The 17,152-nt window shown below is 39.2% G+C and overlaps 1 protein-coding gene across 8 annotated transcripts in view; it reads right to left on the minus strand.

The window, feature by feature from the left end:
* The window catches only part of MACROD2 (MACRO domain containing 2), an 888,200-nt gene that overhangs the window by 58,495 nt on the left and 812,553 nt on the right, over window positions 1-17,152 (minus strand). For 4 of the 8 annotated variants that reach the window (XM_017745239.1, XM_017745242.1, XM_017745238.1 and 1 more), the window contains 2 exons: window positions 12,942-13,010; window positions 184-246 (listed from right to left, as the gene is read on the minus strand). In XM_017745239.1, the coding sequence (XP_017600728.1) occupies window positions 184-246; window positions 12,942-13,010 (132 nt within the window). The remainder of the gene's footprint in view (window positions 1-183; window positions 247-12,941; window positions 13,011-17,152) is intronic. The other 4 variants (XM_017745237.1, XM_017745236.1, XM_017745241.1 and 1 more) reach the window with 4 other exon arrangements.

Consider the following 17,152-nt stretch of genomic DNA (forward strand, 5'->3'; position numbering starts at 1 on the left):
TCCTGCACTGCAACACATTCATTCACAATGAATGAAGATTTGGTCTCTAATGGGAGCATTGCTGAAGACCTGAGCTAATCTGGTGGAAATGTACAAACATTCCCCTTCAAAAGCACTGACTAAGGTTATTGTTCACCAAGTGGATAAAACCTAAGATAGGCCTTTAAGGAGCTGGGCACAAACCTGCTTCTTGACTCTGGGTCTTACTTTCATTGGTGTTTTTCTTATCCACTGTGCCATTACCACCTATTGAGAAAAACACATAAAAATTATTTATGATACATCTTTGTATTGGTAACTGGAGCAGTGCAATATTAATTTAAACCAATTTAGCACAAACTGCTAATTTACAACAAAGTGCTGTGATAAAAAAGGAGAGGTGTAAAGGTAAGCTGAAAAAAACTGTCAACAGGAACAGTTCCATTTAAACCAGTCATATTTTTATATCTCAAGATGAGAATTATAGATTTTATCTCAATAGGCTCACTGGAAATAACAATACCAAATAAAGGGATGTTTCCCTAAACACAGTCTGCAATAAATGAAATTGCACTTGAACTTTATAAAGTTGCTTGAACTTCTATGTATTCTATAAAGAGTTTTTCCCCCAAGATTATTTTCCTCCAGTAACATTTCAACAGGATTCTTGAAGTGGCTGTGTTTCTGACCTGCAGAACATACTTCAATGCCTATAGAAAGTAAGAATCAACTGAATTTAATTTTATAGCAGAAACCACAATGCCACTTAACGTAAAGTATAAAAACGCATCATAAATGGCTATAATGAAGAGAGCACATTAAACCAAAGTAAGATTGTTTGGACTGAATGAAGTTTCCCCCTTTTTACATTCACAGTCATTCCCAATTTTCTCCACTACTTCACATTCATTATCCATTTTCTACCCTCCATCTCTCTTTTGGAAGGCAGGTACCAAACAGCAAATAACCACTGAGAACAGGTAATACCCTGAAAAATATCTATGGGTCTCTTAAACTTTGCTTGCCCTCATTAGAAATATATCAGGAATTCTCTATTTTCAGGGATGGAAAAGGCTCTTTTAGCGTCATAATAACATGAGAGGCTGCCGTGCTGCATGCAGGATCAGATGCCATGGCCATGCTCCCTTCTTTGCAGCACCACAAGCTGAGTACCAGCCTTAATGAGGTATTTGAAAATCTGACTGCTGAGCGTACACATTGCAAGAAAAGAAATTTATTCCCGGGCCTGAAAATGTCTTGATGATGATACACATTTTTTTGCTGTGATCTTTGCTGGCTGCTGGGTTTTCTGATTATAGCTTCTCTAAAGCAACACGGCTAAAGTTCCTTGCGCAGCCACCTTGCTTTGACTTAACACATGGAACCTGGTGAAGGGAATAGCAGTGGTCCAAATGTGATTAGGTGGATGGAAGGAAAACAGACAGAGCAGATGTTTTCCACAGGCAGATTACATCTGGTGGCACACTACACCCAGCTGATATTTAAAGGCTGAGGTATGATGCTGTCTCTCCTTCCAGCAGGCAGTTCTTCCTGGCATCCAGCAGATGGGACTAGTGGAGAATTATTTCCAAGGCTGGCCCTGCACAGAGCTGCTCTCAGGAGGAGAGGAGATGGAGCAGGAACTTGATACCCCTCACCTGAGAGAAGAGAGGTAGGCAGGTTGCAGGTGATGGCCATCAGCGGGGACTTGGGCTTCCTGCCCTCCTGGTAACTCTTTGTACGAATTCTAACCTTAATGGATGACTTGCTATAGTGATTTCTTAGCACATTTTTGAGCTCTAACCTGTAAAAAATTGCATTATGTGGATGACCAAAATGGCGTGACAAAACCTGTGGAGTTTTTCTTTCCCTGACTTGAAATCAAAAGGTACTGTTTTCAAAGTCACCATTCTGCCTGTCGACACACAACGGGAGGACAGCGTGCACAATAGAAAGTTAGCTATACTAGAGGATAAACTTTCTCTCCCTCGTCCCTTTTCTCTTAAAACACAGGCTTGGTGTCATCAAGCTATGCAGCAAGCAATTAATAAATAAAGACAATCCTGTAACACCACAGTGCGGCGGCACTGGAAAAATCTTTACTGATAGGTCAGACCCAAAGAGATTATTGCATCATTGTGAAATGAGCAGTGCCAAAGTTTCAAGGATTTAATTATGGTCAAGTGTAACATGTTTCACTCTCTGCAGAAAGACTACAACCAGAAAAAGCATGTTAGGCTTTAACTACTGATATATCACTGAAATTAATTTCAGCCATTACCTTACCGCATTCACAATTAAAACTCTATTTCCAGATGATGCTTTTTTCTACATCCATTATTATGACTATAGCCACAACTTACTTGACTAAAACCAGGTATTTCAAGGGTTCATTCATATTTATTGCAAAGAAACTATATCTCTGGCTTAAGTCACTCAGAGAAAACTTAAACTATGAGAGAAAGTTTAAATGATCATCTGGTTCGGCAGATTATCAGATGAACCACATTTTCTCAATCCTAAATGTATTATTTCACTGGACATTCACTGTTTAGAACTGGTTGGATAGAACATAAATTACAGGATTCTCAACATCTTTTCACTTCATTTTGTTCCTTTAGAAAGAAAAATGTGAAAGACTTTAAACAGAAACTTCACCTCTTGTACTCTGACCCAGCCCAATAGACTGACTGGATCATGACATGAAAAGTCATCTTGATCAGTGTACTGTAAGTAAGCATTGTGCCTGGCAAGAGACTTTTGAAGAAATAGAGAAAAGGAAATGCTAAAAATTAGGACTGGACAAGTGATGCTCAAGTAAATGACTTGCAGAAGGAACAGTTAAACTCTGCTTAGCCTAGAGTATCTATTTATCTCGTTAGAAAGGGAGGAAGCAGAGCATGAATACACTGATAAGAAAGCAAACTATAGAGTGGAGAAGTGACTAATCCCAAAGTCTTTGACAAACAGGTTTTTCCACTTTAAAAAAACCCTTCTAATGAGTCTCTCTCACTGAGTGTGTTTGACTGATGAAGAGTCTTTCTGCAGTTATTGCTCTTCACTGGAACTGGGTGCAGAGCAAATGGAAAGGCTTTAAGGAGCATGTCCTCAAGGCAAAGAGCTGGAAATATATTTTACGAGAGAAGTGAGACAATTTTTCCACCATATTTTTATTCACCCCTGGATCTCCTTTTCTCCAGGCAGAAAAGCCAGAGCCAGTGCATTTTCCTTGAGTCTTCCCCATGACATTATTTATAATAAAAATGTATTTTCCACTGGATGGCTTCTACAGTATCTACCATCCTTCTCTTCCCACTACTGCAGCAATCAGTGATTGCATTTCTTTAGGTGAAAGCTGTCCTCACAATATTTACTTTTCTATTACACTGGTAATTGAACAACAATTTGTCACTCACTCCAAAGGAGGTAAAAAAAAGTAGCAAATGACATGTCATGTCATTTCAGGCCAGAAAATGTAAATTATTTTGAGCCACATCACAAAACAAATTGGAACATCTGTTTCTTTCCCCCTGGCATAACAGCTTAAAAAACCAGAAGTTTGAGGATCACAGTAGCACCATACAAAAAAAAAATAAGCACATCAGATGCTAAAAGACCTACTTCTGTCCATATATTGGCTATATATTCCATATATAGCCAAGCTGACTACTGCCTGATAGGTTCTTGCTGTCTCCCCTTAGCATTTTCTTTGAGGTCATAAAAAAACCCCATGCCCCTTCCCCACATGATATATTTGGTAGAAAAGAGGCTAAACAAGGATCAATCAGCATGCTCAGCAAGCTGGCAGAGCAAGTGGAACTTCTAACTCCACCAGCAAAGAGGATTCTCCAGGAGTGCCTGCTCACCTTCTCTTACAGAGAGGCATTTAGCATGCACAGTGAGGTGCAAGCTGCAGTGGCAGCCCCCAAATGAAGCAGATAATATGATAAATAATAAGCCAGCCATCAGACAGGAGAAGGCTGTCAGACAAGAGAAGGCATCAGACAAGATCATGATGAAAGATCAGGGGACAAACCCTTGCAGTTTTAGTATTCTTCATATTTTCTCTGCAAGACCCTGGAAGCATGTGGCTTCTTACATCTTCCACTGTTCTTGTGACAAACATGGCAAGTCAAAAATATTAATAGCCTGCTGGCCTCTTGGCTCTTCCCATTTCAGAGCTGAGGAAGTGCTAGGTCTGCTCACACACCTACTCCTCTTCAGCAGCATCTTTCTTCACAAGCAGCTGGCGACATACTTAGAGATGAGGCTAAAGTCAGTGCCCCAAAAAATGGTACAAAAAGACATTTTTCAGAAGAAAACAGAATTGCAGATACTGTATTCTTCTATTTAAAGGAAGAAATTCTGTATAACCAGGAAGAAACAGTCCATTTTTACCCCTCCAACACAGAACCACAGAATACCCTGATCTGGAAAGGATCCAAAAGGATTATCAAGTCCAACTCATGAACATATAAGCTATTAATAATAAAATTGTTTTTGCTACTGAGAAAGCTGTATTTATATCATCCATAGGGTGTCAACACCCAGAATAAGGTTTCCTCAAACCTTCTCCTCCTTCCTGGGATAGAAGTAAAAATGACAAAGGGCCAACACCTGAGGCTTTCATCTTAATTTGTGCAGGTACCACATCCTGGAACAGCAGGTTTGATCCTGCTGCATCTCTGCATGGCTCTGCCATGCAAATCCAGGAGCATCATTTGCTTCTCTGCATGGCCAGTGACTGTGGCATCTCTCCATTGGTCTGACCTGTGCTTCTTTCTTGTATAACAAATGCAAGTGCAACCAAGATCTGGCAGACAAGGGACGCCAGTTTTCAACTATCTTTTTTACAGCACAAAAATACTGCCATGGTAATCATGGCACTAATGACATGAAGGTCCTTATAGTATAGCAGAGAAACTAATTAATGAGAAAATTTAAAATATAGGCCTTGATCTGCATTCTGCACACAAGTAGATACGCTGGCATCAGTGAAATCCCTAAAATGTGAGAAGAAAGCACATGTACATCCATATAGACACTTGAGATCATACAGCCTGCAACTATTTTCAAACTATTCCAGTGGCAAAATAATATTAGACATAAACCAAGAAGCACATACACACAAAGGCCATTATTGCAGAACTACAAACATATTAAAGTGAATCATTAGGGTGGTGGCCTGAGTTGCTGAACATTTTCAGTTTGCACTTTAATTTCTTTTAATTAAATTATGATTTAGGTCACTTTTAATCACTACTTGTATTTAACCCCTTTGGGGTACATTTTAAAAAGGGTTAATTATGAGTTATCTGCAGTAATTGTTTAATAGAGTTATGAGACTTCTTCCCTCTGTGCTGCTTCAACAAACTACTGTGCTGCAGGTGCAGCCCTGAACATGCTACTGTGAATGCACCCAGCCCAATGAAGCTTGTCAGCCCAATAAATAACAGGGTTTCATTTCCACGCAGCATTTTGTCCAGGAGTGTGGGAAAAGAATGAGAAACCTGTAGCTTGAGTGGCTTATCTCAGAGGTTAAAAATAAAATGATTGTATTGCACCTATTTAACATCCTGAGAAATACAAGAGTCTCAGCTAAAGCCTGCTGAAGTCACCACGCATGTTCCCCCTGCTTCACTCTTCTGTGGGTCATAAGACAACTAACTCAGCTTCATCATACCTCTCCTGGCTAGGGAAGAACCAGGCAACAACAGCTACAGCATCAAATTAAGTCCTGGGAAGACAGGAGCATGCCCGTTTGTCTCAACTCACTGCTGGGAACATGGTGCTCAGCCGGCTTTTCACTGGATGTAACTCTCCATTGACTCAGATTGTGCAATACAGGTGCTGGGCAAGGGGTGTGGAACATTTCATTGCCAATGATGCTGAGCATCACTATTCCTGTGATGGTTCAAAACAAATGAAGGGAGACATCTCCTGGAAGCTTGAGCTGACCAACACAACCAGAATATGGATGGATATCACACCCTAGATGTCACAGGCAGTCTGTGCAGAGAACAAAGATAGAACTGGCATTTTGATGCAAAAAAATACACACACTGTGGTGCACAGTATTACTACTGTTCTCGTAGTGTATAAAAGTGGACAGAAATTGCTCCTGTGAGTTGATGCAGAGTTCACAGCACTATAGAGAAGTCCTAACTCCTGGCCCTACAATTAGCCCTATCCAAGACACAGAGAAACAAAACGACCCCGTGAGGGCAAGTGCAAAATAAATGCACAAATTTTATTGTTACTATATAAATTTACTCTTTGTTCATACTTTTACAGTTTGCCTAAGATCTGAGTAACTATGTACCATGACAGACAGCCACATGGCTTCTTTTCCAAGCCACAGTCAAAATAAAACTTGAGACCTATTTTGATTTTTCACAAATTGAAGAAACTGACAGAGAAGCCACAGAGAAGACTACACTCATAAAAAACCCACACAAAAAGCAAACAAAACCATGGACTATTTGGCATCAGTATTTCGGAATGAAGGGACCAGCCCCATCTTCTGCACTGGACCCAAACAATTGTGACGGTTTACTGTTATTCACATCATGCCTAAAAATGAGCAATGAATTCCTTGACAGATGAGTCCCCTGCAGGTGACTCGGGGTGTGTCACTGTGTAGAATTCTCCTCTGACAACACTGCATTAGTCACCCCAGTAACTTAGTCTTTTGCACCCTAGCTCATCTCAGAAGGAAGACAATCTACTCTGAAGCACTCAGGGCGAAAACAGGAATTGCAAGTGTCTTCCTGGTTCTGTTACACAGATGTACATTCAGTTGCTAAAAGAAACCCAAATGGGTAAATGGCCAACACAATAGGACTGCACATCACCTGTGGAGGCCAAAATGAGCTGCGTTTTCCAAGCTCTGCACAGCCACTGCAAGGCAATTCAATGAAACAGCAGAAGCCACTTCACCGATGAAAAGAATCTTCTAAGAAATGTTTGCTCAGAGAGAAAATACAACTGAAAATACAGATAACAACCTGTTTTACTCCTGGCTAAGTGCAAGGTGATCACCTAATATTCTGAAAGCTGCAATCAGTCAAGACAGATGGTAGACTTCAAAACAGAAGCAAAAAGAGAAGCTATCAACCACAGTGGATGGAGGTTAATTGCCACTTTTTAAATATAACCCATCTGCATTAAGGTGAACTGTGGCGGTGCAGGTGGCTCCAGCCACTCTGTCTCCTGAGGAGAATGCAGACAATCAGCTGTGGTGGTCAGCAATCCAAGCTTAGTATATCACTTTGCAGTTACGGTGAGAATCCATGATTCCTTTATTCTGATATTTGCATGTTTCCCCCTGATAAGTTACTGTTTTCCCCTCCCAGTTTCATGTATGGAGTTACATATATTCATTTCCCTTGATTAATATGCATATGTTCTAGAAAGTTCTTTGTTCCTCGATGCCCCATTGGATCCTTCCCTAAGTCCCTCCTATGTGTTGTTCCCATTGGTTCCTTTACTGTCAACCCCGCCTACTTGTCCCTATTCCATTGGATGTAATCCCTTTCCCTGCCTGTCTTGTACTGAGTATAAAATCCCTGGACCCTCCTATCAATTTGGCTCTTCGTCCCTGTCACCTGAATAAACGTCTGTGTGGAACACATACGAAGAGTCCCCTCTCTTTTACTTCTTCACCTCTGCTACTGCATGTGCTCACAACAGTTCAAGGGTGAGGAGCATACTCTGTCTGCCTGCATATATTTGTGTGTGCCTGCCGTAGTGTGGACGGGTCCGTGGCTAGACCTCTGGGCTCTCTTTTGGACTAGCACACAGCACACCGTTAGTGGAACATCTCACAGACATGTTTGATACACATCTTTCCCAGGGAATTTCTTCTGTAGTACTTTATCTTCAATTAACATTTTACTAAAGGATTAGGTTTGGTGGCAAAAAGAAGACACTCAGTTCTAAGCTATCGTAATAAAAAGCAGCACTCTTAAGGCTGAATAAGTGACTGTGTGTTTTTTGAAGTATAATTATGTGACTCAATGTTCATTTTTAGTACATTATGATTGGAGCAGAAATTCACTGAAGAATATGACTGCCCCATGGGATGCAAAGTAAGAATGTAGCTACAATTTATCCCGGGATAAAAGAACTGCTTGCTATAAACTGCAGAACATATTAAAACTAATCAGAAGTCAAATCTAGATAATACTAATTCATATGTTAGAGAGACAATCAGGCCTGCACAGTTAGAAGAGCCTTAGAAAAGATGCTTAGAACATCTGTGTAATGGCAAGAAAGAGCAGCTACTCTGTGCATCCCACCAGCTCCAGAGAGGATTGAGCCCACCTTGGAGGGATGTAGCACAAGCCAAGTACCATGGACTATGGTGGGTGCATACACTAGATCCCTCTCCATGAAGCTAGGGAGTGAGCAGCACAGCTGCAAAATTCATGGCACATAAAGGAGAAGCAGGAACAGGAAGCCTTATGTTAATCTCAGAGGATTAAGCCATAGAGGTTTATTTTCTAGTCCCAAGACTATATGCTTTTTACCATTTCACAAAAACTTTTTGTGTGTCTCCCTCTTGATGAAAATCCTACTAAATGGCCATGACCTGCTGGACCAATGAGTTGTCAAAATAAGATATAGTTTTATTTTGCCTTATTTCTGCTATGTATTTCAATCACCAGACTGACATCTCTCATGGACAGAGCATCCACCAAGTCAGGCAGGTGCCAGCTGGTGAGCCTATATTTCTGACACAACATTCAGACATGTGATGTTAGCTTAGAAAGCCAAGAGGCCAGATTGTGATGACCCCATCAGGCAAAGGAACCAACACCATCAACTCTGTTAAAGGTGATTTGTGTTCCTTTTGACTTTTGTGGTTTGGCTTATTCATCAACCTGTTCTCCTTCCCACCAAGTGAATGGAAAGCAGACAAAGTTCATCCTGGACAAATAACTCCAACAGACCTGCTCCTTGCACAGGTGATCCTGGGAGACTGACAGCCTATCAGTCTATCAGGATGAATCAGATCATTCATCTGGGGAGCAGCTTTTGAGAGAAGCTGGAGTAAAACAATTTCCAGAGCTCCAGTTCTGTCTCCGCATCCCTTGAAGGAGGGCAAGGAAATGGCTTTTGCAGCATGGATTGATTATTTTTCTGCTGGAGGAAGAGAAAAAGCAGGCAATTGTGCTGCTGTTACTGGATGTGTTACTCATCTTTGATACAATATTGATCTCACACAGACCATGAAGGGAATGGATGGGGCAGCTCTTGGGCAGGCTCTGCTTTATATCTGAGAAATCCCATAAAGAAGGAAAGGGCAAACAGTTTTGCTTCTCCCACTATCGGAAAAATTTATTGCACACACCATGCTGTTCACTAGATATGGGAGGACATGTGGGGAGGTAGGTAAGAGAAACAAGGAACATTTAAAATTTTTGTTTTGTTAGGCTTTTGTATAAATGATTTGCCTTAGCTTGGTGACAATAAGTAGGATGAGAACGGGTGACTGTGGCATTTGTGCCAACTCATGGCTGCTATGCTGTGACAAGTACTGCCATTTTATTTACGTAACCACTTTAAGATTACATTATGAAGCTACTGAAGTAAGATGTGTGTATGTTTTGTTTAGTGCCAAATGTATTTTGTTCACCTGACACTTTACAATCAGTCAATCAATGAATGCACCTGACCAAGGGAAAGACAAAATTATCCCTGCCTGCTTTTACTCTCCCAGGATGCGGGAAAGTGGTGGGAGAAAAAAAAAAAGAACAAAAAAGCAGAAAATTATATGGCAAGTTTGCACATGTCAAACCTGAAATACTGCAGGGAATCTGCGAGTAAAAGATGTTTCCCAGTCTATCCATTTTCACAGACAATACCTCTGCAGTGAAAATCTATGGAATACAACCACTGACATAAGAATCTGCTGTGCAGCTCACACTTTTCTCTACCAACAGTCTGGAGGCGGAGAACAATATATTTAATAGCATAATAACAGACACCATTAATACTTTAGTGGTTCGATGTAAGATTGCTTTCATTAGCATGTCAAATGTTTATTTTAGCTTACTGCAAAACAAGCTCCTTACTCGCCTTTCCTTGATTACAAAGAGGGTAATAATAAAGGAACTTACTGTACCCAATCTTCTGTGGAGGTTTTTACACGCACTGAAAAGATATTGCTCCATTGCCTCTAGCCAATGAACCAGCCTGGTGAGCTGGAGAAAAATATTACAGCAGAAATATTGCTGAACTCAGTGGAATAGGTTTCAGAGACTGCCACGAGGGCAGACATGAGGCTGATATCATTGCAAGTTGTACTCCCATCTTCAATCTAAAAGGACACTCACAACCAAGCAGAGTAAAATACATTGGGTTCTTCCCATGTCTCAGTATATATTTGTTAAATATTTTATAGCTGGTCATGTTACCGAGGGGAAAATAATACCTTATGTTAAATTTGGACTTGCTTTTATTGTTAAAAGGTAGGAGTTGGGCTTTTGGGGGTTTTTGTTTGTGGTTTGTTTTTTTTTTTAGTATTTGTTTACTTTTTTGTGTGTGTGATTTTGGGTGGCTTTTTCTTTCCTCTCTTTTTTTTTTTTTTTTAAAAAAAAAAAACCAAACAAAACAACCTGGGGTACCTAAAGTGAACTATCCCAAATTTTAAACACACCACAAAGCACTTCAGTTTTACCCTAAGGGAAATTCAACCAAGTTGACCTCAGGCAGAGTTTGGCTTTGTTGTGTTTTATTCAAGACTGTTTATATGCATAAGCTACTCAGTTTTTCCATTAAAAAGAAAAAAAGGTAGCTTTTTGGAAGTGAAGACAGACCCCTACCTAAATAAAATTACTCAGACATGTAGTTGTGGTCCATGTTACATATTCAGAACTTTCATAATCTTCAAGGTGCTCCATTAAAAGTTCTTTTTATTAGTCAAAACCAACAGCTAATAATTGGACCAAGAGAAACTAAATCCTCTTCTCAGACAAATACATGCAAATCCCATTTACTTCAATGGAAATGGCTCACAGGTACGATACATTAGACTCCAGCCACCTGGCAACTTGACAGGAATTCAGTGTCTGGAGCCCAACTTCTTGTCTTCTCTTCCAGAGGCACAGATAATGCCAAAGAAACCCAATCCAGGTTTCTCCACAGGCCCCTCAGCAAACACTTTAATCACCTATTCTTTCCTCCATCACAACAACTCTCAAGGCCAAATTTAGACTTTCAATCCTAAACATTACAGGTTTGGTTCCTGCCTAGGAGATGGGGGATCTGCCACTGGCTATATTAGATCTTGCAGCAGTGATTACGTTTTACAGACTTCAATTCTGCACCAGCAAAATCTTCTGTATGGCATCAAATTCAAGGAGTTCAGGCATTTTACAGCTCAGGAGTAATGCAATAATTCTATTGCCATACTGTTTACTTTGCCCTTCCAACATATTTATTTGTCCTTCACAAAGTGAACTGTAGGTCACCAGGAAACATGGATAGGCACAGAGAAATAGGAAACAGTATCTAGGGAGCCACAGAAAGAATGAAACAACATCATCAGTTAATTTTTGAATGGAAGGAAAAGCTTACACTTTGACAATACTTTTTCTCTTCCTTTTGTTTTGCTTTGGTTTCTTTCAAGACACAGATACAGGGAAAACTCTTAGCCACACTCCATGTAAGAATATATTGTAAAACAGCTATTGCTCTGCCTGTTTAGGAACACTGAAAGTGTCACCACGATCCCACCTGTGGGTTAGCCCCCATACAAATGGACATGTGGTTTGTCATCGCTAAATTCTCTAATCCAAACATAAAATTGGTATTTTAATTTAATCTGGGTTCAGTGCAGCATGAAAGGAAAGACACACAGGAGTGATGAAATTTCTTGGGTCCCTCCACACCTTCCAGGTGATGACAGCTATTGCTTTAACTACTTGCCATTAACAACCAGCCACAACATTAGTGACAGGATGTTACTAGCAGTTACTTAAAATGATAGATGTTAACCCTTTTCTGCTCTTTGTGACTCACACTATACACTAGTCAGAATATTTTAGGAGCTGCTAGGTCAAAATGCTGAAGATTGTGGAGCCACTGGTTGAGGCGCAAAATGAGATGTGTCATTTGAGGAATATTAGGTCAAAAAGAACCCATGATAAGGAACTGTCATGGATTAAAGATTAAGGTTCCTCCTTTTAACTATTTCACAGAAGGGGAATTTCTTCAGCATTGGGGTGTTTTGCTCTTCCACATCTCTGAAAGCAGTGTGAAACTGTGCACTCTGAAAATAAGCCTTTGATGTTAACATCTTTAATCAACTCTCCCAAAGAGATAGAGATTACGAAAATACACTTTGATACAGTTTGACAACAGCATAGACCACATTTACATCCATACACATGGACAAGCTTCCCTGAGCAGACTCAAGTGGAGGAAAGTATCCTTAGAGGAGCAACACTATAGGCATAACGTTAATCACCTGTGACTTCTAACTGCAGATAGATGCACTACACTGTGTAAGGTCTAGAAACATAAACACTGTAAAAAGGAAAACAGCAAAAATTTCTTGTAGAAAAGGAAAGTAATGATTATATTGCTCCATGTTTAGCAGCAGGTACCTGGCCAACTTAACCAATCAGACTATGACCCAAGCCCTGTACCATGTGGATTGTACTTCGGCTTTTAATTACATCGTCAGAACAGGTTAGAGATAAAACAGCAGCAATTTATTAAGATGTATCAGCAATAATCAGTAGACTATCATACAAAAATAGGATTTGTAATTGTGAATCTACCTTAGGATGAAATATACTACATAAGACTTATCCAGGCCAAAAAGAACTTCCCAAGTGTGCAAATGGCATTCTTAACTGAAAGCTTTACAGTTCTTTCCCAAGAATTCAAAATAAACTTTTCCTCCAAATGTGAATTGATTAATAGCCCTGACAAGCTGTTAGACCACCTACCTTCAGCATCATCCTGCAGGTCCTCAGGCTGCTCTTCTTTGCTCTTTGTGGGAGATGGAGGCTGGCCTTCTTTAAACATAAAAAATTATAAATTACATATGTTATTTGGAAATGGTTTCATTTTATCAGATATTACCATGTGTGATAACACAACTCTATGTTTTATCTCAGCACTCCATTCAGTACTCAATGCCTATCTTTCTGTTATTAAAGTTAATTATTGCATCATCTCTTATGAGATTTATAACATGTATCTGTCTTTCAGTTTGGACTGCACTTTCTCTGACTTTCACAGAACAGAAGTGAAGAAAGCTCATACTGAAATAACATACTGCTTCACAAGCTCTTTATCCCTACAGAAACAGTAATTAAAAACCCGAAGCAAATAATGTTTTAATTTGTACTTCTAAACATAATATTTATTATACTGCATTATGAAACTGTGGAGAAATAATCTGAACGAAATGATTTTTTTCTCTCAGCTCAATTCTCCAGTCACTGTTTTAACATAACAAATGAATATAGACTGAAATGAATAATTAAATGAAAGGTAGAGAAATAAATTTGATAGTGAAGTTAAGGAGACGAAAGCTTTACAAGATAGAAACGTTAGGGTTGAAAAAAATCCATTCCAGCCTTTCAGACAGTAGGCAATATCAAGCTGGAGGAATGGGAGTAAAAAAGTAATTGAGGTCCATTAAATGTGAAATCTCCCTGACTTATAGGGACTGAAGTACACAGTGTTTAATCTCAGTTGGTAAAACTTTAAAAATTATGATTTTTTTCTACATATTTTCAAAATATCCTGTCATCATAACATAAATTATGACATTACTGTTTGTTTGCTATGACACACCTCAAGGTACAAACTGGTAGCAGAGAATGCCTGTTAGTAAAAAGGGAGGCCAAGCTAGAAATTAAGCATAAAAGGTATTCATAAATTAAGACATTTCATGCAAGCGGGTTCTCTAATTAAAACATTCTTTGAACATCGTTGCTTAACCACGAAAGCAGTGACTGACAGACAATTAAAATTCAATTAATCGCACCTACTGAATGTATTCAGCCGTGATGGGAAAACTACTTTCTGTCATTTGACTTTCTGTCAAACCTCCTGATTCCTTGTGGCTAACTGAGGGCTTGGGTGCAGGAGAAGCCTAAAGAAAGCATATTTTTGTGTGTGCTGGAAATAAACTTTGACCACTTGTAACTAGGAAACTTCATTCGCCCTTATTGCTGTTGCCATTAGAAAATAAGAATCATGGTATTACTTCAAACTGATTAGCTAATTAACAACTGGGAAAGAACTATCTACACATGTTTTATAAATTGCTTAAGTGTTTCAAAAATTCCCACGGTCTCTTCTGCTGTCACATATATGCCACACAATCATCTACTCTTTATGTTGCTGGAGTTTTAAATGGCTCTTGACAATCAAATTCCCAGCTCTCATAAAGGACTTGGCTCTGCTAAGAACCATAGATCCTCCCCTTTTATGTTCTAGCCTTCCACAATGACATATATCTAGAAGCAAAATGCTGAAAATTTCAAAACAGGAGGTATGAAAGTAGTTAGGATGTGAAAAGGGAACTTGCAGATTCAAGGACTGTTGGACTAGTTGGACTCAATGATCCTTGTGGGTCCCTTCAATTCAGGATATTCTATAACTCTAAGAATATTGTGTTCATTCAAAAGACAAAAAGGGAGTGAATGATTGGCTTTGCACGGAGCCCAGGGAACACAGAAACATCCTCTGCCCCTCCTCTTGGAAAACTGGTTATTCGATCCTACTTATGCCCAAAAAACCCAGAAGAGCCATGGATTGGGAAGATGCAAGAGAGCTCAAAATATCAACAAAAATTCCAAAATGGAGATCTGTATGTGAGTAATTAAATTCTATCTCACTTTCTTAATTTTAATGAAAGACCACTATGAAAAAAAAAAGGCTGAACTGATCATTGCTCTTATAAATTTCTACTAGAAGGGAATTTCCATTTCTTTCTAGAACTACATACAGCTCAGAGCATGAAGGGTCCCTAGCAATCAGTAAGTAAAGCCAGTTACTGCAAAGCAGAACAACCCTTGAGGTTTGACTTCATACCATGTGGTAGACTTCCTGAGTGCACTTAATACAGGACGTCATGTGTCATGTTATCATGTTTGCTCATCTGAATTTGAAATTCAGACACTGTATTTTGAGGAAAACAGGAGTTTTCAAGTGCTAAGATGAATTCTTTTCTGGAGTGAAGAAGGCAGGAGTAACCACAAGAAAATCCGTGGGGAAAAATAAAGGCAAAACCTGCCAAATAAAGACATGCTTTGTCAACCCTTTAAAGGGCTCAAGAGCAATGCTGATAGACTTCAACAAGAACTTTGATACAAAAGAGAGATCATGAAAATAACCAGACTTGTGATGACTTATTCATGCCAATGCTTTCAATTTCTTTTAAAAAATAACTTGAATATTTATGGTGGACCGTATCAATGGCTTCTTTGGTTCAAATGCCACTCTGAACTACCTACTATGTTCTCTTTTTTGGCTGAGAATAATTCACATTAGGGGACTGAATCAATAGGAATGCTTCAATCAACACTTGCCTCTCTACTGATGAATGGTATCATCTAACCAATCTGTGAAGTTTCCTCCAGTCCCACACGTCTAATGTCAATCAAGTTAAAGTGCAAATGTCCAGCCAGGTCTTTCAGGACTATCAGAATACATTAGATAATAGAACCAACATCTTAATTGACAAGCCAAAGACTGAGAGGGAGGAGGTGAACATTCAGAGAAGTCAGAACAGTTACTATCTTAGTAGATAAAAGAAGAAACGATCTTTTTGCACTCTATAAAGAGCTTTCAAAATGCTCACAAAAGGATGTAAAGGCAGTGTCCCAGGAGAACAAGAGTTCAATCGCAATTTCACTATTTTTTAGCAGACATCCCTTATTCCAGAGACAGAAAAGGATCTATGTTTACCATGATCAAAATACAACTCTTAACCCTTTCTGCTCTCCACCAGTTCCAAACAGTTAGCTAAATATTACAGAAATTTTGTCTGCAAATTTCTTTTTAAAAAGAGCACACCTGGACAGGTGTCTGAACTGATAATATTAAAAGCTTTTCTAATTGTGATCATTTGTGCAAAAAGGTTTCTGAGCTCTACTACTGGGAGAAATATTTCTTCTTTATAGGCTAATTCAGGGGGTCAACAAGTCATTTAAATCTCAGTCTGTCTCCAAGTAACCTATTTCCAAAATCCTTCACAACTTCCAAATTTGCCTTGCTGCAAGGGATTGCTACTTTCCTCTCAGGAAAAAAGATACTCCCTCCAAAAAACAATCTCCAAGTGTAAGGGTGTGCATACAGTGGAACATGCAAAAAAATTCTGTATTTATGTATCTTGATTGTAATAGGGTGTTATTAGGTATTAGGCCTTGTTAATGTGAATGAGATCCTTCATCTTTGCCTGTGGCTTCTAAGTAATGAATAGGTAATAAATTAGGATGCTCAGAATAGAAACAGCATAACCAGCAGGGCTTTTATTAGGAACAACTACTTGATGGGAAATGACAGTAGTGTGGCAACAGACTAGAGATGAGGTCAAAAGGCTTTGGTACCTGGCAGAGACTGAAGGTGAACAAGGTTGAGGGAGAATACAGATTCAGAATTGAAAGTTTTTCCTGAGTGTTTTTTTTTTTTTTAAATGGTAATTGTAAGAGAATTGACTTCTGTCAGCACATAATAACATTAATATGTGGTGACATAAGTCAATTCTCCTACCATTAGGAAAAAAAAAAAGGAAAAAGAAAAAAGAAAAAAGGAAATTAGAACACTCAGGAAACACTGACTGTTGGGTCATCCGGTCCTTATCTTATATAGGAAATCATTCACAAAACAAAGCTGAGATGTAGACCTGCACAGGCCCGGACCTGCTATTACTGTATCTGCCCTTTTGACTCAAACCCTTCTAACACCTACTGCATGACGAATGACAGCCTCAAAGCACTTCAAATTAAATGGTGCCATTAAGCCAGCAACTGTTACAAGACTCAGCATTCAGAATAACAGGTTAAAATCCTGTTAGTCAAATGCCATTACAAGAGTGGATTTGAGTGTGGATATTTAGTAAGAGTGGATTATTTTTATTTTTAAATGTCTTTCTTATTCTAGTATGTCCAGTATATGCAGTGATGTTATGTGATAAACTTGC

The sequence above is a fragment of the Corvus brachyrhynchos genome, unplaced genomic scaffold (assembly GCF_000691975.1).
Source record: "Corvus brachyrhynchos isolate BGI_N302 unplaced genomic scaffold, ASM69197v1 scaffold69, whole genome shotgun sequence".
Classification (NCBI taxonomy): domain Eukaryota; kingdom Metazoa; phylum Chordata; class Aves; order Passeriformes; family Corvidae; genus Corvus; species Corvus brachyrhynchos.